At 40.3% G+C, this 20550-nt stretch overlaps 2 protein-coding genes across 5 annotated transcripts in view; one reads left to right on the forward strand and one right to left on the reverse strand.

Annotated features, from left to right (window-relative positions):
- LOC106054218 (copper chaperone for superoxide dismutase-like) overlaps nt 1-10197 on the forward strand; it is a 12522-nt gene extending 2325 nt beyond the window's left edge. For all 3 annotated transcript variants that reach the window (XM_056023020.1, XM_056023019.1, XM_056023022.1), the window contains exons 3-7: nt 3355-3427; nt 4377-4511; nt 4824-5041; nt 7050-7204; nt 8727-10197. In XM_056023020.1, the coding sequence (XP_055878995.1) occupies nt 3355-3427; nt 4377-4511; nt 4824-5041; nt 7050-7204; nt 8727-8847 (702 nt within the window). In that variant the 3' untranslated portion in view covers nt 8848-10197. The remainder of the gene's footprint in view (nt 1-3354; nt 3428-4376; nt 4512-4823; nt 5042-7049; nt 7205-8726) is intronic.
- Nucleotides 10198-10284: 87 nt separating this feature from the next.
- LOC106070817 (uncharacterized) lies at nt 10285-19308 on the reverse strand. 2 transcript variants are annotated; one of them, XM_013230783.2, is made up of 2 exons: nt 19118-19308; nt 10285-15993 (listed from the first exon to the last, which is right to left on the reverse strand). In XM_013230783.2, exon 2 carries the CDS (start codon nt 15934-15936, stop codon nt 12871-12873), a length of 3066 nt encoding a protein of 1021 aa, XP_013086237.2. In that variant the 5' UTR covers nt 15937-15993; nt 19118-19308; the 3' UTR covers nt 10285-12870. The 2 variants fall into 2 exon arrangements, with proteins under 2 accessions (XP_013086237.2, XP_013086236.2); XM_013230782.2 differs by having other exon boundaries at nt 10285-15996; nt 19118-19307.
- Between the last annotated feature and the right edge of the window lie 1242 nt (nt 19309-20550).

Genomic DNA, 20550 nt, shown 5'->3' on the forward strand with positions numbered 1-20550 from the left:
TAGAAAAAGAATATTTGTACTTAACTCAGAGCGTTTACCAGATCTAGATCAGATCTAGGTTTGAATCCTTTAATTTGATCTTCTATTCAATTTGTTGATTCATTACTGTCATCTTTGAAATATGGGATAGGTAGTACAGTTCTTAGTTGCCTTATTTTCCTATTGTTTAAAAGAAACATTTTTTTTGTATCTTCCCCAAATAAAGATTATTTCATTAGTATTGTTATAAACCTGGTGGTGGCACAGATGGGGGGTAGTGGTGTGTGTGTAGTCAGCCGACGCAAATCGCCCCAGGTCAGCGCTAGACGAGCGGTCAACCGTGACGAGTTACGACGATCGGCCGAGACGAGTGTCAACAAGAGAGTTCGGGAAAGATCGCCGACGTGAACAGAGCTCAGGGGCGTGACGAGAGTTGTAGTCATCTGACCACCTAGAAACGTCGAGCGGCGTTCTGTCCGGTTCGAGAAGGCCAGTGGGGACCCTATATAAGAGCGGAGGTGACGCAGTCAAGACGGTTCAGAAAGCGGGTTCACGACAGGAGTTCAGAACACGGTCGACTACAGCACAGTTCAACGGTGTGGTTCTGTACGGAGCATTACGACGGTTCAGTGCGGAGTACTGTCAAGTACAGTTGAGACGAACGGCGTCTTGATCTTGGTCTGTGATCGAGTCCGACACAACGAGCCCAAGTGTGTGAAGTCAGTCCCGAACTGTTGAACCCAGTGCAAGCCCGGAACGAGACGGAGAGGCCAGTGCAAGACTTGATACGGCGGAACGGTGTTATCGCAGAGCTATTTGTACTGTTCTACGTGCTGCCAATTGTACAGTATTGGCTGTTATTTATGGACATTAAACCTTTACGTTATTTTGGAGCCCTGACTTGTCAAGTTCTTTAAGTTGGTGGTGTATGGTGCTGTTTGCAGAGAGCCTGGATAGTGAGATTCGTAACAACTGGTGTCAGAAGTGGGATCGGATCGGAATCGGATTGGATCGGATCTACTATGGCTCATCTGAAACTGCTGTACGAACTTGATTTTAGAGAACTGAAGCAAGAACTCCGTGGACGAAGGCTGAAGGTATATGGAAACAAGGAAACTTTACTAGCACGCCTCCGAGAAGACATGTTGGAAGAAAAAGAAGATCCGGACACATATCTTTTTGAAGTCGAACCTAACTTGCTGGAACAGCTCGCCAGTAGCATGCAGCAACTGACCACCAGTACCAGTATCATGCAAGAACAGATGACAGCTATGCAGGGACAGATGGCAGCTATGCAAGAAGAGATCACCTCAAACAGCAAGCCAGATCAAGTGAATGTTTGCTCCGCGTCCAAGCATGTTGCTGAGAAACGTTTGCAAGTTGAAAGTGGCCTACGAAGGTTGGACCCTACTGACGCCTGCCCAGATTCTAAGACCAGCGAGAGAAGCCCTGATGGTGACCATAGGAACCCAATGAAATCTGACGAAGCTGTTGAGGGACATCTACAAGCTGAGAGATACCAGCCAGGTCCGGACCCAACAGACGTTGGTCTAGTTACCAAGACTGGAGATGAAAGTCTTGATGGCTGTCAAGAGAACCCAAGGAAGCCTGACGCTGGTCCAGCTGCTAAGACTGGAGAGGAAAGTCCTGATGGTGGTCAAGAGAATCCAAGGCAGCCTGACGTTGATGGACATTTGCAAGACGAAAGTCATCGACAAGGTCTGAAACCAACAAGCGATTGGCCCGATACTGAGACGAGAGAGAGAGGTCCTGATGAGAGTGAAGAAAGCCGAATGGAGCCTGAGGCCGAAGATGAAGTGAAGTGTTACCAACCGGCCCCACAAGCATGCCATCCAGACAAGGCTGAAGATGATGACCTGTCCCACAATTCCCTGTCCTGTGGATTTGAAGCCCATCCCAGTCCTTCTTCGCAAAGCCCTATGAAGCCACCTCTTTTGTCAACAATCTTGGTAATCCCTGCCCTTACATCCTATACCTCTCCATGTGTCAAGTGGCTGTCCTCAGTACCGACAGACAAGAGAGCGATGCAACCAAAACGTCACTGCAACAAGAGGACGATCAACTGGAGGAAAAGAAGAAGGCGGCGTTTGCGTAGTCCAACGTGCATGGTGATTCAACCAAGAAATAACTGCAGCCACATGAAGACCAACTGGCGGAGAAGAAGAAGAAGGCGACTTTTCCTGAGTGCAACATGGATGACGATGCGATCACGACGTCGATACACCCAGATGAAGGCTAACTGGAGGAGAAGAAAACGTCTTCTGAATTCCACGTGGATGGCAATGAAAGCACGACGGCGGGGCAACCAGGTCAAGGCAAACTGGCGAAGAAGAAGGAAGCGACCATTGCTGACTGCAACATGGATGACTCCGTCAAGCTCAAGAGGCAAGCCAACTGCCACCGATCGACCCCCACCTACAGCGATGAAACTTCACAGCCAATGCCATGATGTTGATTCTGTCCGGGACGGACAGATCTAAGGAGGGGGCAGTGTTATAAACCTGGTGGTGGCACAGATGGGGGGTAGTGGTGTGTGTGTAGTCAGCCGACGCAAATCGCCCCAGGTCAGCGCTAGACGAGCGGTCAACCGTGACGAGTTACGACGATCGGCCGAGACGAGTGTCAACAAGAGAGTTCGGGAAAGATCGCCGACGTGAACAGAGCTCAGGGGCGTGACGAGAGTTGTAGTCATCTGACCACCTAGAAACGTCGAGCGGCGTTCTGTCCGGTTCGAGAAGGCCAGTGGGGACCCTATATAAGAGCGGAGGTGACGCAGTCAAGACGGTTCAGAAAGCGGGTTCACGACAGGAGTTCAGAACACGGTCGACTACAGCACAGTTCAACGGTGTGGTTCTGTACGGAGCATTACGACGGTTCAGTGCGGAGTACTGTCAAGTACAGTTGAGACGAACGGCGTCTTGATCTTGGTCTGTGATCGAGTCCGACACAACGAGCCCAAGTGTGTGAAGTCAGTCCCGAACTGTTGAACCCAGTGCAAGCCCGGAACGAGACGGAGAGGCCAGTGCAAGACTTGATACGGCGGAACGGTGTTATCGCAGAGCTATTTGTACTGTTCTACGTGCTGCCAATTGTACAGTATTGGCTGTTATTTATGGACATTAAACCTTTACGTTATTTTGGAGCCCTGACTTGTCAAGTTCTTTAAGTTGGTGGTGTATGGTGCTGTTTGCAGAGAGCCTGGATAGTGAGATTCGTAACAGTATAATAAATAGTATAGATATATAAGTCTAATTTTTTTTTTTAAAGTTTATAAAATTATGGATAGAATCACGTTAAACTATTTCTTAATTAATAAAATTAAAAAATACAGTATGGTTTTATTATATTTAATAGATGGAATTTGCGGTGGAACTGAGAAGTCCATGCTGTGTTAGTCGTGTGGAAAAAGCTCTTCAAGAATTGAAAGGTATTACAGTATTTTGATAGCAAAATCTACTGTGAGTGTGGTGAGATCTTAGATCAAGAAGACTTTGTGCACAGAGGGCGAGTTCAACACCCATCTAATAGTTTTAGACAAAACATTATATTTTTGAAAGATAAAGTAGTTCATTTCTTTTGTACTACAGACAGGTGAATACACTCGCGGCGTTATCGAAGCAGAATCCTAATTAATCACTTATCTGCTTTTCATTTCTCCTATGCTTAGTAGTATGCAACGGCACCTGGTGATTACATATGCCCAACCTGTGACCGCAGCTGCGCATGAATGATTGGCCTCTTTAGTCACACAAACAGTTGCGAACGGAAAAGATGATCTCTTGAGATGTAAAATGCCACCGATGCTTAGTAGTATACAATTAAGGTGTAGTTGTTATTGGTGTTATGAACTGTGTTGAATACTTCACTGTGATCTGACAGCATATTCATCAACTATCATATTTTTTTAAAACAAAATAAGCTGAAGACTACAATCTCATTCTTTACAGTAACTTTATATTTTGTTGCTTAGTTACTTGTTACAGTATGGATAAATTCTCTTTACAATTAAATTAACTTTCTTGTTTGTTTGTTTTTCTCTCTCATTTTGAACTACATAGAGCTGGATTGATTGGCTCCAATATAAAAGTTTATATGTTTACAGCGATGTTCTTTAATTGTATAAGTTTATACTATAGCTAGTTTCCAATGATGTTCTGTATCATTATAAGAGTATATGTTTCCAGTGTTTTTCTTTAATTATATAAATTTGTATGACAGCTTTCAGTGATGTTCTTTCATCATATAAGTTTTTAATGATGTTTTTACATTGTAAATTTATAATAATTTCCATTGAATTTATTTAGTAATGCTCATCATTCAAAGACATTTTTTCATCTAGTTTTGATATCAGTTCTACAATTTCGCTTTCCTTGCAGGTGTCACTCATTTCAATATTGACTTATCGACCCAGAGGCTGATTGTTGAAGGCAGCGTTGTTGCTGATACTGTACAAAATTTGATCGAAACTAAAACTGGCATAGCAGCAGTTCTTTTAGGACAAGGAACAAACTGTAGGTATTTAGTGTTACTGCTCTAAATATGTCAATGTATTTTTTTTAGTTATATAGTTAAAAAAAGGAGAAAAATAATTACAGGTAAATTAAAGTTTAGCAATATTACATTGGCTGCATTCATAAAAGGTGTTTTTGAAGAAGAGGAAAATTTTTTGAGGTGACCCAAGTACTAATAATTCTGTTTTATAGTTATCAACCTGAGCGACCACCATTAGGGGCTATTGATCATTAACAGACTCATGGAAATGGGGTAATAGGTTTTTGTTTATGGACACATTTTAGTTTTTACAAAACTTGTTTACTCCTTAGCCCAGAAAAACTTAGGAGCTGGAGTTGCTGCAATCAGTATTGGTAATTCTGGAGTCCAAGGAATGCTTCGATTCATCCAGACAGACAGCACCTCTTGTATCGTTGACGGGACAATAGACAAATTGCCTACAGATGATCCTGTCTATTTAACTGTGCATCAGACTGGAGATGTGACATCTGGATGCAACAGTTGTGGTTCACTATTCACCTCCAGCTCAGTAAGTTTCAGTTGGTGATGAATGCAGTGAATCTTTTGTGAGCCTGTAATTGGATTATTTTAGAATCTCCTATGATCCACTGGATACGTAAAAAAAGAATGGGCAGATATGATATTTAAATGTGTTTAGATTTATTTTATGATTAGAACTATTAAAAAAAAAACAAAGTTCAAGGTTTTAGAATACTTTTTAATATATCAGAAACACATGTTTGACTTGCTTGACATAATCCTTATGAGTCCCAGTGGGGCATAAGGCTGCAACAGTTTCATCCTAGACTCCAGATCAGTTCTCCTCTGTTGAATCTGTGTCTATCTTGCTGTCTATGCTTATTGTTCTGCTGATCTCCATTTTTGTGTTCATTCCCTTGTGGGTTCCATCCACAGTCTGATTGGCAGTAGTTTCTGTTGTTCTTTGCATTGTCCAATCCAGCTCCATTTTTGTGTTCATTCCCTTGTGGGTTCCATCCACAGTCTGATTGGCAGTAGTTTCTGTTGTTCTTTGCATTGTCCAATCCAGCTCCATTTTTGTGTTCATTCCCTTGTGGGTTCCAGTCCACAGTCTGATTGGCAGTAGTTTCTGTTGTTCTTTGCATTGTCCAATCCAGCTCCATTTTTGTGTTCATTCCCTTGTGGGTTCCAGTCCACAGTCTGGTTGGCAGTAGTTTCTGTTGTTCTTTGCATTGTCCAATCCAGCTCCATTTTTGTGTTCATTCCCTTGTGGGTTCCATCCACAGTCTGATTGGCAGTAGTTTCTGTTGTTCTTTGCATTGTCCAATCCAGCTCCATTTTTGTGTTCATTCCCTTGTGGGTTCCAGTCCACAGTCTGATTGGCAGTAGTTTCTGTTGTTCTTTGCATTGTCCAATCCAGCTCCATTTTTGTGTTCATTCCCTTGTGGGTTCCAGTCCACAGTCTGGTTGGCAGTAGTTTCTGTTGTTCTTTGCATTGTCCAATCCAGCTCCATTTTTGTGTTCATTCCCTTGTGGGTTCCAGTCCACAGTCTGATTGGCAGTAGTTTCTGTTGTTCTTTGCATTGTCCAATCCAGCTCCATTTTTGTGTTCATTCCCTTGTGGGTTCCAGTCCACAGTCTAGTTGGCAGTAGTTTCTGTTGTTCTTTGCATTGTCCAATCCAGCTCCATTTTTGTGTTCATTCCCTTGTGGGTTCCAGTCCACAGTCTGATTGGCAGTAGTTTCTGTTGTTCTTTGCATTGTCCAATCCAGCTCCATTTTTGTGTTCATTCCCTTGTGGGTTCCAGTCCACAGTCTGATTGGCAGAAGTTTCTGTTGTTCTTTGCATTGTCCAATCCAGCTCCATTTTTGTGTTCATTCCCTTGTGGGTTCCGGTCCACAGTCTAGTTGGCAGTGGTTTCTGTTGTTCTTTGCATTGTCCAATCCAGCTCCATTTTTGTGTTCATTCCCTTGTGGGTTCCAGTCCACAGTCTGATTGGCAGAAGTTTCTGTTGTTCTTTGCATTGTCCAATCCAGCTCCATTTTTGTGTTCATTCCCTTGTGGGTTCCAGTCCACAGTCTGATTGGCAGAAGTTTCTGTTGTTCTTTGCATTGTCCAATCCAGCTCCATTTTTGTGTTCATTCCCTTGTGGGTTCCGGTCCACAGTCTAGTTGGCAGTGGTTTCTGTTGTTCTTTGCATTGTCCAATCCAGACCCATTTGCGTCTTTTGATTTCTTGCTCTACTGATGTCTGAAAGGGGAACTTTACTCACGTTTTACTTTACTCATGTTTTTTTGCTGGGTTGTGTCCCTAAAACTGAAGGGAGAGAGTTTGTTTGGCCAGAAACAAATGTTTAGACTATATTTTTTTTTGTTCAAAGATTTTTTTAGTTGACTGAATTGTCTTAGAAATTTTAGTGTGTTACCTTTAACATTGTGATTGAATAAGCAAAACATTAATTTAGTAGACAATCCACTTTATCATGCTTTTATTATTATTGTTTTTTGTTGGGTTTTTTTAGTTGCTGTTGTTTTAAAATCAAACTTTTTATTTATCAGTTTCAGGGAATCCTCAGCCATCTTGCTCCTAAAGAGGATCAGAGAGCAGAGTTCAAGTTAGTGCGACCAGACTTGAAACTGTCCGATATCATTGGTCGATGTGTTGTAGTACATAAAGGGAGTCAGGAGGAGATAGAGCATAACACAAGTCAGAGGTAAGGAACTTATGGAACATGAATAACATAGTAAGGAACTTGTGGAACATAAATAACAAAGTGAGGAATTTATGGAACATAAATAACAAAGTGAGGAACTTATGGAACATAAATAACAAAGTGAGGAACTTATGGAATATAAATAACAAAGTGAGGAATTTATGGAACATAAAGAACAAAGTGAGGAATATATGGAACATAAATAACAGGAACATTTAGAACATAAATAACAGGAACATTTAGAACATAAATAACAGTGAGGAATTTATATAACAAATAAAAAAGTGAGGAATTTATGGAACAAAAATAACAAGTGAACTTATAGAACATAAATAACAAGTGAGGAACTTAGGAACATAAATAACTCAAGTCAAAGTTGTCAGTAACTGGTACTGTGCTTTTGTTTCCTTTTTCCATAATTCAATCTTTCTGAGCAATTGGTAAGGAGTGTTGGAAGTATACAAAACTGGGCAAGTCTATGGTGTCTTTATGTGTCAGGGGAGACTAATAGATTGTTTGTGTTAGTTTCTAGTGCAGATTTGTTCCTGACATCTATTAAAATGCATCACTTGTAGCAAATAACAGTGGAAGTTGTTTGGTGACATAACCAACCAAGAAAAACATAGTTCTGTGCCTTAAAAACAGATATGTTTGACGTCTTTCTAGATCTAAGCATTCTATTTCAGTGTTCCTATTGCAGAACTGTTTATTCAGTTTATTTATATTTTCATTCTATTGAAAGAATTCATTATGCCCATTTATTCTGCAAATCAAGTTTGTTTAATTAAATAACAAATTCAATAATAATAATAATAATAAAAAATTAAATAATAACTTCAATTTAAACCTTGTTCTGTGATCTATTATTCTGAGCCTGCAACACAACTGTGCTAGTACTGGTAAATCTAGAATGAGATCTATAACCTGAAAACCAAACATCACCTCAGACTGTGAATAAACCTTATTTGGTATATGCTGTTTAGGTCTAATATTACTGAGTGGCATCACCATTGCTGACTCCTTGGCCCAACATGAAGGACAAACACAACATACCAAACAGGTTGTGAGTTTCCATCATAGTCTGGCAACAGTCCAAAAAATAGAAATGGAAAAGTGGTTTGAGTGCTGGGACAAAGTTTCAAAAAGCCTGCAACCTGTATGGTGACATACTTACACTATACAAAACAGCAGGGTTTCTGTCCAGGGATTTTAGAAGGGGGATTGGAATCTCTCAAGTCCTCAGTCAAATGGAGTTTAATGATGATTATAATGATATTAGTGTAAGTGCCAAAATTAGGAATAGGTGTTTATAGAACAGAACCCAACTAGTAGGGAATTGGTTGAAGTACAGGACACTGATGAAATAAAGTTTTCAGGCTTCAGCAGCCATAACAGAAAATTTTCGACAATGAAATCTGAGTAGTATACTATTAATTATGACAAAAGATATATTTACTTGCGAAGGTACGATACTAAAAAGTTGTCTTTTACTTACTTTCAATGTTTGTTTCATTGCTAACAGATTGGCGTGTGGTATAGTTGCAAGGTCATCAGGTCTATTTGAAAACTCCAAACGCTTCTGTGCCTGTGATGGGATTACAATTTGGCAACAAAGACAAAAAGAGAAAGAAACAAAATCTTGATTGTTATATATTTATAAATATTTTAGGTTTTTCTATTCAAATTTATTGTTATTTTTTGGTCTTGAAGTTTGTGGAATTTTACCAGAATGTTCCTTGTTACTTTAATCTGTTAAATTATAATTGTACATTACATTCATGTAAGTCTTGGCCTGTTTTGATTTGTTTATGGAAATCTTAATGTGATGGTGTGGACATTTTAATTATGTTGATCATATCTTTTCTTTTTTTTTAAATTTGCACAGTTAAAAATAAAAAGCTGTCATTATTCTCAGCTTTCATAAAAGAAATAGATCATGAAAACTCTGTAAAATAATTATGTTGCGACATATTGTACACTTTAAAAAAATACAATTAAGAATGACCATTAGAAAACTGTGCGGTAGTAGATCAGTTATTGTAGATTAATTTGAAATGTAAGTATTATCAGCATAATATTATATCAGTGAGTTTTTTTTGTCATTTTTGAACATTGTACTTTGTTCTAATGTCTATTAACAATAGTGAAGAAAAAATGTGAACTAAATAACAGTAAAACATCAAGCTTTTCTGTCCTTGCTGAACATTTAGTATTGGCATTATTGTTCTGACATTAAGACTGGTATTCATCCCTTTTGTTACCTTTTTTGTATCCAAAAAAAAAACTTAAAAAATTGTATGTACTTAAAGTTTTGTATTCTCAATTCAAAGAAGCCACATCAAATGAAGAGAGATAATCTGTTATGTATCACTGAAATGCACCCAAATTACAAAGAAGCATGTGTAACCAAATCTCATTCAGCCTTACACTGTAATGCGATTACATTGCTATGGCTTAAAACTTATTTTTAAAATATTTGGTATGCAACTTTTTGAATATATATGTTATGCCCTGCTTGGAGCTAGTATTGTGTTGTGTCTGTTTCTCCTATTTGGTATCTCTTTTTCTCCTTCACCTTTGTCTTTTGGACTGTTGGGGCACCAAACAAGATCTGTTGACCATCCTTCTCCATTCCTCACTGTCTTTTGCTTTGGATAGAATCTCCCTCGATGATACGCTCGTCCATTCCCCGCCTCTTCTTTTCCCTGGTACTGTTCCCTGAAGGAAGTTCTGAGGACCTTGTAATATGTAGTTTCCGTTTTTTGACAGTAGTTAGCAGGTCATGACCTTCGAACTCTTATTCAAGACCACACAAACATATTACTCATATTACATATTACTCAACAGATAAATGATTTGAAATTAAGATAACATGAATTGTGATTTGAATTTTTGTTTTAATTGTGTAAATGTATTTTTACTACAACAAATGTCAATGATTCAACAACATAAACAGTTTTATTGGAAATAAATATCACAGCCATCTTGTAAGATTGATGATTTAATTACTCTAATACTCATAGGTTATACAGTCTTACTAGGCCAGTCACTGACAAGTTTAGTCAGATATGTCACATCATACATTTGACAGTCTTACTAGGCCAGTCACTGACAAGTTTGGTCAGATATGTCACATCATACATTTGACAGTCTTACTAGGCCATTCGCTGACAAGTTTGGTCAGATATGTCACAACATACATTTTGATAGTCCTGAGTTTGAACCCAACCACTGCATTGCCCCGATGCCCTGCGGAATGTTGTGCCCGGAGGGCAAAGTCTTCAAACCTGAAGGAATATCCGAAACTTACCAAATAAACGAAACCAATATTTGAGTGAATGTTTTCGTCTGCTTGTAACCCGCAAACATTGCTCTAGAACAATGATGTCCAAAATACGGCCTGCGGGCCAGATCGGCCCCGCGACTTGGTTCCATCCGGCCCGCCGAAACGTCAGCACAAAGTATAGAAACCTTCTCCCCCCCCCCCTAAAAATGTTGAAAATAATAGGGCTCCCACTTTTCTTTCATGGGCTGTTACCAAGGCATTTAACATTTGTGTGTTGATGAAATGGGACTCTGAATGTAGAATCTGTACTTTTTTATGGAACATGATATCAAGCTAGCCAACATGTTTTGTTTTTGTAAAAAAGTGTGGATTTGAAACAGAACTTACGCCATTTTCTGACGCGTAGAAAGAAATTTCAAATATTCCAAAAATTATGTAAGTACTAGATCCCTTAGTTTCAAATTAAATAATTTCAGAGCAATTTCATTAAGTTTTTGTATCTTTTCCATAATGTGGCCCGCGGCACTAGTGTTTGAAATTAAAATGGCCCGCATATTGAATTGGGTTGGGCATCACTGCTCTAGAACCTTCCAAATAAAATACTAAAGCCTGCATCCCTGTGAACTAGTTTCCTGCAAATGTATTTGACTTTCAGTTCGTGCTGACACCTTTCTCGTGTTCCATCGAACACAGGTGTGTGTATACATGACTTTAAGGATTCTGCTGGTTAAACAACTTCACTTCTGCTGAATAAATAACGTAAATCTATTTGTAAGCTTAGATCCGGAAGTGACAAGATTAAAACAAAGTTATCTTTCTTTGAACGAAATTAAGTTTGGCATGTTAAGGACTCGAGGAATGTTCACGATAAGTTAAACAATGTCTAGGGCGCTATATCTAGGTGGCTGAGTGGTAAAGGGCCTGGCTTTTAATTTCGGGATCTTTTGGGCGCCTTTGAGTCCACCTGGCACAAGTTGGGGAAAAGTAAAGGCGGTTGGTCGTTGTGCTGGCCACATGACACCCTCGTTAACCGTTGGCCACAGAAACAGATGACCTTTACAGTACCTGCCCCATAGTCCATAAGGTATGAAAGGGGAACTTTACTCTTTACGTACTAGGGCGCTATGTAGAACTCCAAATGTCCCAACTAAATGTAAAACAATCAAGATATAAACGGAAAACCCCAGACAATTTGATTCAACCAATTGTAAAAGAGTGCGCAAAAATATAAATAGTTTCTGTATTCCTGACAGTCTACACCTAAAAATTACCCTATTTTCGCGCATATAACCGGCGAGCAATACAAGTTTCTGCAGCCATAACATTATGACATTTAGTATTTCAAATTCCGAAAGAATTCCAATAACTTCGTTCATCTACAACAGAGGACAATGGACAACCCAGTGATCGTCAAGTTTGGACAGTTTATGAACAATTTTAATGTGAACTGTTGTGTAAACCGTAAACTTATGTTAGTGTCTTATGTGTCGTTGGCAAGGTCATCTCTTCAGTACTGAATTTTAAAAAAAAATATTTTACTCATAATTATAGCATGATGGAAACCATGGACAAGGCTCTTCGTAACTAATATCCTCTAACACTGTTATCACTCATATGCCTCAACTGACATATATACAAAGTGACCCTACTTTGACCAAGAGAACGGAAATAGGCTTTTGCGACTTTTATTTTAAAGATCGATCACTGTTCCGGACGTCGCTAGGCGTGTAAATAGAAATGCAGACATACTGCACCAAACCACCACCACAGTGGCTTGTCGTGTGTAGATAACACGTCATTACATCCAGCTCTCACCCGAAATAAACGCCAGCTCGCCCCTGACCACTCCAACGTGCTCCAATTCTTTTACACCCCCATTACGAAAACGATAATTCCTGATCTGCCCATAGACATAAATAAATATAGACTGACCAATTAAAAAGTTTTATGAAACGAAAATTTGTGACTTGCAATTTTATGTACTTTATTATAAAGCATTTATGAGCAGTATAAAAGTTAAGTATTCATATCTATACACACCTATATATATTGTAAATAAGGAGGCAGTGTAGTTTTGTTTAATCTCTAAGAATGAAGATCATGCAACTTTTCATATTTCGGAAATCCTAATACAATAGATATACATGTTTTCAAGTTACATGAAGTTACTTCCTTTTTCCGGTCTATATTTATTTATGTCTATGAATCTGCCTCATTCATGTTTAAAATTAGCGAAAGTTCGAAACTAAATGTAAAAGACAATTGATTAGGTCCTACACTGGAGTAATTCGTTTGTTACAAGAACTAGAAAGATATAGTTAGATGTACCGACATTTAACCCAACTTTCTGTTGAGGGATTTTTCTTCTAACAAAATTGCACTAGTCAATAAAGATTTTATCCTCGTCAAATTGAAATACACCTGGCGGGATTTCTTCTATTGTTGTAAGGATATGACCAATTATCTGTCGGACTTTGGCCTCGAGTCTTAAAAAAGCTGGCAACACCTGGCGACAGTTTTGTTTGTTCTGCAACAGGATCCCAAGAGCTGTACTCAGATCTTCTGCACGCTCCAAGCACTGGACTAGTTTGGCTGGTGCTGGTACCACGTGATCGAGAAGGACCGCCGTGTACTCTATGATGCAGTGCAGCTCGAGTTTCATCTGGACGATGTTCTCCGTTGCTATGGTTAAAGGAGAATCGAATACGTCTGAATCGTGGAACAGAGATGATAAGGACGAAGCGCGTGAGACACTTCTGCAATCTTCGTCGTGTTTTTGTAAACTCTCTGTGTTTTCTTTCGAAACATCTAGATCCATGTTTTCATAGTTTTCTTTCGCCCACTTTACAAGATATTTATTCCAACCTTGAACTGCCGAATCGATATCTCCCACGTAGCGGCCATTTTGATGAAAATGCGAAATATTTTTAGCCATGGATTCCGCCATGGTGTACATAGCGAGAACTACTTCCGGGTGTCTCATTTTTCTATGTGCTAATGCAGTCCCATACCACCGGGACGTTTTATGTTGCTGCCCGCTGGCCAGCTGTCCATTATTTACAATGTCCTTTAGGACGTTATCGGAATGTATGAAAGACTCTACACACTGCTTGTGGGCGACTTCGTTGTTAAGGATTTCTAGACCACACCCCCAGCAAAACTGGCACCCGCAAGAGCAGTTATAAATTTTCATACTGTTCGACTGTGATATGAAAAGCTTGCATTTAGGACACTTCTTACCACGCATGACAACTTCCGGGAACTCCATCTGCGACAGCAGACGATCGAGCACTTCGTGGTTATTGGAAGAAAGTTCTTGGTGGTACCTTTTCGCGATGCTGCAAGGGGCCGGCCAGTGTGGCTGTAGTTGGCAGTCAAAACAAATCTGAGTGCTGCAGTCGCAAGTGACAATGACAGGTGTCTTGCTTGACATGTCGCGGGGTCGTGTCCACAGCAGACGACGGCACGAGGAATTCGGGCAGATTTTTACACGCTTCTGCGTTGTCAAGTAGTTTTGTATACTAATCTGCTTCATGCGTCGAATGTCTTCAACGTTGAGAACACAAAGCATGGTCACCGGGTCCAGTCTACTAAGGCAGCCCTTTTCGGGACAGGGTACTTCTCGAGGCCTGAGTCCATTTCTTAGCTGAATGAGAACCTTCGCCTTCCAACATTCCTCACAAAACCAATGACTGCATAAAGTCAATGCTAACGGAACCGACCGCGTTTCTAAAGTTTTTCCTGAGTTGAATTCTGAAAGACAAACACCACACATTTGTGAACTGTTGGGTCCAAAATTAACACCTGAGTAATCGTATTCGATTTTGTGTCTAAGAATATCGAATATATCTTCAATAACGCCACTACTGGAATCGGGATCGGGTAAAGGTAACTGTTTTATGTGTTCTTCATACCATTCTGTTGTAAACGGCAAATTCAATATGGCGGTCTCCCATCGGGCTACACTCGATAATGTGTTAAATAAAGACACTGGACGAGATGGTCTCTGTGACCTTCTAGTGTTTTTACTTGGTTTAAACTGGTTTAAGTCGATACCGTCGACGGCATGGATTACCTCGTGTATGAGCTCTTGAATGGGCGTGAATGGTTCGCTAGCATTAAGCCCCTTTAAGGCGACACGAGTGGACAGTTTCGACCAGGCTGAGTTGACGTGCAGTCGATACTCGTCCACTTCCGGGCTGATAGTTTGAGAGAACGTGAAGACGAGGTAAGTGGACAGGTCCAGTCTGGGAATGTGTTTGAGCCGAAGTCTGCTCATCAGAATGATGTGCTGGTACAGCAGACGAGATATATTGAGCAGAAATCGCCTGGGCTTGCACGGGGCCTCCCTGTAGTCAAGTTTGAACTCGGAACTAAGAATGTCTGGCCTGGTATGGCCCCGAAGCAATCTGACCATGACATTGCTCATCGAACTGTCTGATTGTGTGCTCAACACAGGCCCATTTCTGGCTTCCCTTTGTTCGTTCTGTGTGTGGTCGACTTCTGAATGAGTAGATATTGTCATTAGGTCTGGTGGCTCTCTCCTAAGGAGCAAGGTTTCATTAGCGGTGTCTACAGGTCTCTTCTTATTGCGATGTTTTAAAATTGGTGCGCGAAAGAAATCACCAAAAGTTAATCCCCTGGTTTGTCTATCGCTATGGCGCAGTTCGTCATTGTCGTAACTTTCTGTATTTTGTTCCGTATTCTCTTGTGTTGCAGACGACATCAAGGTTTTCATTTCGCGACTCCAGGCTTTAGTGTTACGATTCACGCTTCCTCTTCCTAGAAGATATCTTTTAAAAGATCTATTGATGGATTTGATGTAAGGTCTTTTACGGTGTGGTTCTTCTGGGAACTCTGGACCTGAGTCTTCGTCCTCACTGGAATCATGGCTGGAGTCACTGGGCGTTTCGACTTCCGGTTGTTTATGTTCCACTGCCCCATGCGAGCAATAACCTTCTCGACCTTTCTTGCTCCACTTTAGGACCAAGTTAGACTGAAGATGAGAGAAGTTCTGTTGAGGTTTCTTGTGTACCAGTTGTCGTCTGCTGTGTTCCTTTTCATTACGTTTCGGCGGTGGTGATTTTATTCGTATCCAGCGTCCATTATTGGTCCAGATATATTCTAATTTCTCTCTCGAGTTGTCGGACCTGTTACGGAGGTTGAAAGTAACTTCCCCTTGGGCTAGGCCGTGAATGTATTGGACATCTAGAAATTGGGTGTTGACTTTTCTCCCTCGATGGTCCAGCACCAGGAACAGGCCGTGTAAGGTGTAATAGGATTTGATATCCGACCCAGTGGCTCGCTTCTCGACATGGAGTTGTTTGACACCTAGGCCAGTAAAGTTGCCTAGTGAGTTGAGGAACATCTGCCTCCATTTTGCTTTCCGTCTGTGAAATGATTGCTGTACTGCACATTCTGAGTCAGACTCGACAGCACAAGACATCCTCAGGAAGTCGTAAGACCAGCTGGAGGCCTGTTATCTTTGACTTGTGATGTCATCCTGCTGAAATAAAATTTTTAAAAAGTTGAAAACATCAGGTTAGAAAAACAAACTTTGTTCCTATTGACACAATTACATAGTAAAGTCATGATCAAAGTATTAAAGTTAAAGGTTATGAGTTGTTTTTTTGTGTGTGTTTTGTTGTTGTTGTTGTTATTGTTTTTCTTTTGATTCCGTAAAAGGTCAGTATTGTTGGAAGAAAAATGTGTTTTTACTAGGACCAACAAGAGATAAATGAAATAAAACAATTCATACATCAAATAAAACAAGACATACATCAAATAAAACAAGTCATAAATCAAATAAAACAATTCATACATCAAATAAAACAAGTCATAAATCAAATAAAACAATTCATACATCAAATAAAACAAGTCATAAATCAAATAAAACAATTCATACATCAAATAAAACAAGAAATAAATCAAATAAAACAAGTCATAAATCAAATAAAACAATTCATAAATCAAATAAAACAATTCATAAATCAAATAAAACAAGTCATAAATCAAATAAAACAATTCATAAATCAAATAAAACAAGACATAAATCAAATAAAAAAAGACATAAATCAAATAAAACAAGTCATAAATCAAATGAAACAAGTCATAAATCGGACAGAAGAAAGGACTCCTGATAATCCAAGTGTGCCACGCCAAACTGGCAAGCGACTGGTATTTTGTCATTTCTAATTTCTGTCTCTAGCTAGTGATAATCAAAAGCAAAAAAAAAAAAAAGTTCATGTTTAGCAGAGTAGTCACCTTGGAATTTGTTTAGAAGAGCAGTCACCATGGACTTTGTTTAGCAGAGCAGTCACCATGAACTTTGTTTAGCGGAGCAGTCACCATGGACTTTGTTTAGCGGAGCAGTCACCATGGACTTTGCGGAGCAGTCACCATGGACTTTGTTTAGCGGAGCAGTCACCATGGACTTTGTTTAGCAAAGCAGTCACCGTGGACTTTGTTTAGCAGAGCAGTCACCATGGACTTTGTTTAGCAGAGCAGTCGCCATGGACTTTGTTTAGCGGAGCAGTCACCATGGACTTTGTTTAGCAGAGCAGTCACCGTGGACTTTGTTTAGCAAAGCAGTCACCATGGACTTTGTTTAGCTGAGCAGTCACCATGGACTTTGTTTAGCAGAGCAGTCACCGTGGACTTTGTTTAGCAAAGCAGTCACCATGGACTTTGTTTAGCAGAGCAGTCACCATGGACTTTGTTTAGCAGAGCAGTCACCGTGGACATTGTTAAGCGGAGCAGTCACCATGGACTTTGTTTAGCGGAGCAGTCACCATGGACTTTGTTTAGCGGAGCAGTCACCATGGTCTTTGTTTAGCGGAGAAATCACCCTGGACTCTGTTTATCAGAGCAGTCACCATGGACTTTGTTTAGTGGAGCAGTCGCCATGGACTTTGTTTAGCGGAGCAGTCACCATGGACTTTGTTTAGCAGAGCAGTCACCATGGACTTTGTTTAGCAGAGCAGTCACCGTGGACTTTGTTTAGCGGAGCAATACCGTGGACTTTGTTTAGCGGAGCAGTCACCATGGACTATGTTTAGCAGAGCAGTCACCGTGGACTTTGTTTAGCTGAGCAGTCACCATGGACTTTGTTTAGCAGAGCAGTCACCATGGACTTTGTTTAGCAGAGCAGTCACCATGGACTTTGTTTAGCAGAGCAGTCACCGTGGACTTTGTTTAGCAGAGCAGTCACCATGGACTTTGTTTAGCAGAGCAGTCACCGTGGACTTTGTTTAGCAGAGCAGTCACCGTGGACTTTGTTTAGCAGAGCAGTCACCATTGACTTTGTTTAGCAGAGCAGTCACCATGGACTTTGTTTAGCAGAGCAGTCACCATTGACTTTGTTTAGCAGAGCAGTCACCATGGACTTTGTTTAGCAGAGCAGTCACCGTGGACTTTGTTTAGCAGAGCAGTCACCATGGACTTTGTTTAGCAGAGCAGTCACCATGGACTTTGTTTAGCAGAGCAGTCACCATGGACTTTGTTTAGCAGAGCAGTCACCGTGGACTTTGTTTAGCAGAGCAGTCACCGTGGACTTTGTTTAGCAGAGCAGTCACCATGGACTTTGTTTAGCAGAGCAGTCACCATGGACTTTGTTTAGCAGAGCAGTCACCATTGACTTTGTTTAGCAGAGCAGTCACCATGGACTTTGTTTAGCAGAGCAGTCACCATGGACTTTGTTTAGCAGAGCAGTCACCATGGACTTTGTTTAGCAGAGCAGTCACCATGGACTTTGTTTAGCAGAGCAGTCACCGTGGACTTTGTTTAGCAGAGCAGTCACCATGGACTCTGTTTAGCAGAGCAGTCACCATGGACTTTGTTTAGCAGAGCAGTCACCATGGACTATGTTTAGCGTTTATTTAGTAATTAATTATTTTGTTTGGTATCTCAAAAAGGGAATCAAATGTTATGCCTAATTGATTGAAGTGGTGGTATAAGCTGATTCATCATTTCGAATTCAGGTCATCCTTCTTTTTTTATTGTTATGAATGTTTTGTTTTTGTTAGTCTAGATCTATTACAAATTTAATCGCATGACTAATCCAATCGAATGAACAGAAGTATGATTAATATAAGTTTTTTTTTCCTTGTTTTAAATGTTGTGTTGCATAAAAGATGACTTGTTTTTTTTTTGTAACATTTAGTCTATTGGGGGGGGGGGGGGGCTCACCATCATGGGCATAGGCTACTCTTGAACCAGGGCCCACGAGTATCTTTCTACGCCACTGACAACACACACACACCGTCAAAAGTGAAAATGAACGGTGGAATATGGGAAGTAACTCTTCTCGTAAGGAGAAAACTTTTCTTTAGTAATATATTGTTTTCTGACGCAGCTTGCACCATCAACATTACAACACAATGTTCTCATGCTAGAAACTTAGCACATTATTTAAATATCATTAGCGTCCCTCGAAGACAAGCCTTATTATTATTAGCTTCTCTTTATCTTTAAGTTTCCGTTTCATGTAATATAATGTGTTCAATTTTTTTTTGCTTTTAAACTAACAAATTTATGAATTTAAAAAGGTTAACACAAGTCAGCATTATTAAAACCGATACATAAACATGGAGCCTTGTATTAAATATGAAGTTGTGAATAACTCTTACCCGAAATATCAGGACTACATTGCTCACAAGTTCATTAAAACTGAGAAGGGGGAAAAACTCATAAAACATCCTCCTTTTATCTCATAAACAGCGAATATATCACTGGATGTACGGCTCTGTATACACACCGCCCCCACGAAGCCAGTCCTTGTTTACATTAGCAACGTGGTGTTGAATTCGCCCCTAAGCTACTGGCACGGCTCAGTCCATAGATCACAATCCCACTTGGCGAAGCTTGGTACAAGAATCTTTTGTCTACTGAACGGAATGGAAGGTGGCCGCGGGGCAAAAAAAGAAGAGGAGTTATGAGGTAAGAGAGGGAGGATCGATTTTTAATTCCGATTCATGGTCCATCGACTATCAATATTTAAAGCGAGCTATCCAGTGTGCAGTCAATATACAGGAATTCAAACTTGAATTTAAAAAAAATTCTTCTAGTGTCACTCGTCTGCTAGATTATGACCTTGGATCCGCCGCTGGAATATTCATTTTTCTTCTTAGGTGGAGAGAGAGGGAAAAAAATAAAGAGAAAGAATCAAAGAAAGTAAAAGTGAGAAAAATAGAGAGAAAGAAAGAAGGGAAGAATGACACCAATGTTATAAACTAAATTTCTGATTTGTTACTAAAAATAGAACTATTTGAACTTGTAATGCTCAATAAATAGATTTGATTTGGGGGGGGGGGGGGCAGTGGGAATGGGCAAATAGAAAATAGCGTTACTTTCGTACCCGTCCCTTTTCGAGCCCAATTCAGGAAGTATCTTAAAATTACGAAGATACTCGCCTTCTTCGTGGACCTGACACAAGGAGCATCTTCTTGAAATACCAATGAATAACATTGACAAGCTGTCCAAATGTACTGGCAGCATAGCAACACAGATGTTGTCCATTCAAAACCGTGTGATCTATGGTGCAGATGATGTAATTTTGTAAAGGATATCTGTTTCTGTGGCCCACGAAGGTGACATGTGGCCAGCACGACGACCAACCGCCTATACTTTTCCCAACCAATGTCAGGTACTCACTTGAGCTGGGTGGGCTCAGAAGCGCCCTAAATACCCCGAACGTAAAAATACCAGTCTTCACCAGGATTCGAACCCGGGACCCGCGGATCGTAAACCAAGCGCCTAACCACTCAGCCATCGCACCTCATCCCTATTGGCCAAGTTTGATTTTTAAAAAAAGTTAAAAATAAGAAAAGGGCAAAGAACCAAAAAGTTCAACCAACTAAAGGCGTTTCTTACAACCAGGCGACGATTGAGAAAGGGGGGGGGGCAGTGCAGACCAAATGACACCCATCGTTAAATCGTTATTTTCACCTATGTAACAGTAAACTTCATTTCAAAACTGCTTTATAGCAAAGAACTGTGGATTTCTACTCTATTGTACTGTAGGCTGGAACTAGATCTAATCGCCTTGTGTCAGAGTGATAGC

The sequence above is a fragment of the Biomphalaria glabrata genome, chromosome 3, assembly GCF_947242115.1.
Source record: "Biomphalaria glabrata chromosome 3, xgBioGlab47.1, whole genome shotgun sequence".
NCBI lineage: Eukaryota > Metazoa > Mollusca > Gastropoda > Planorbidae > Biomphalaria > Biomphalaria glabrata.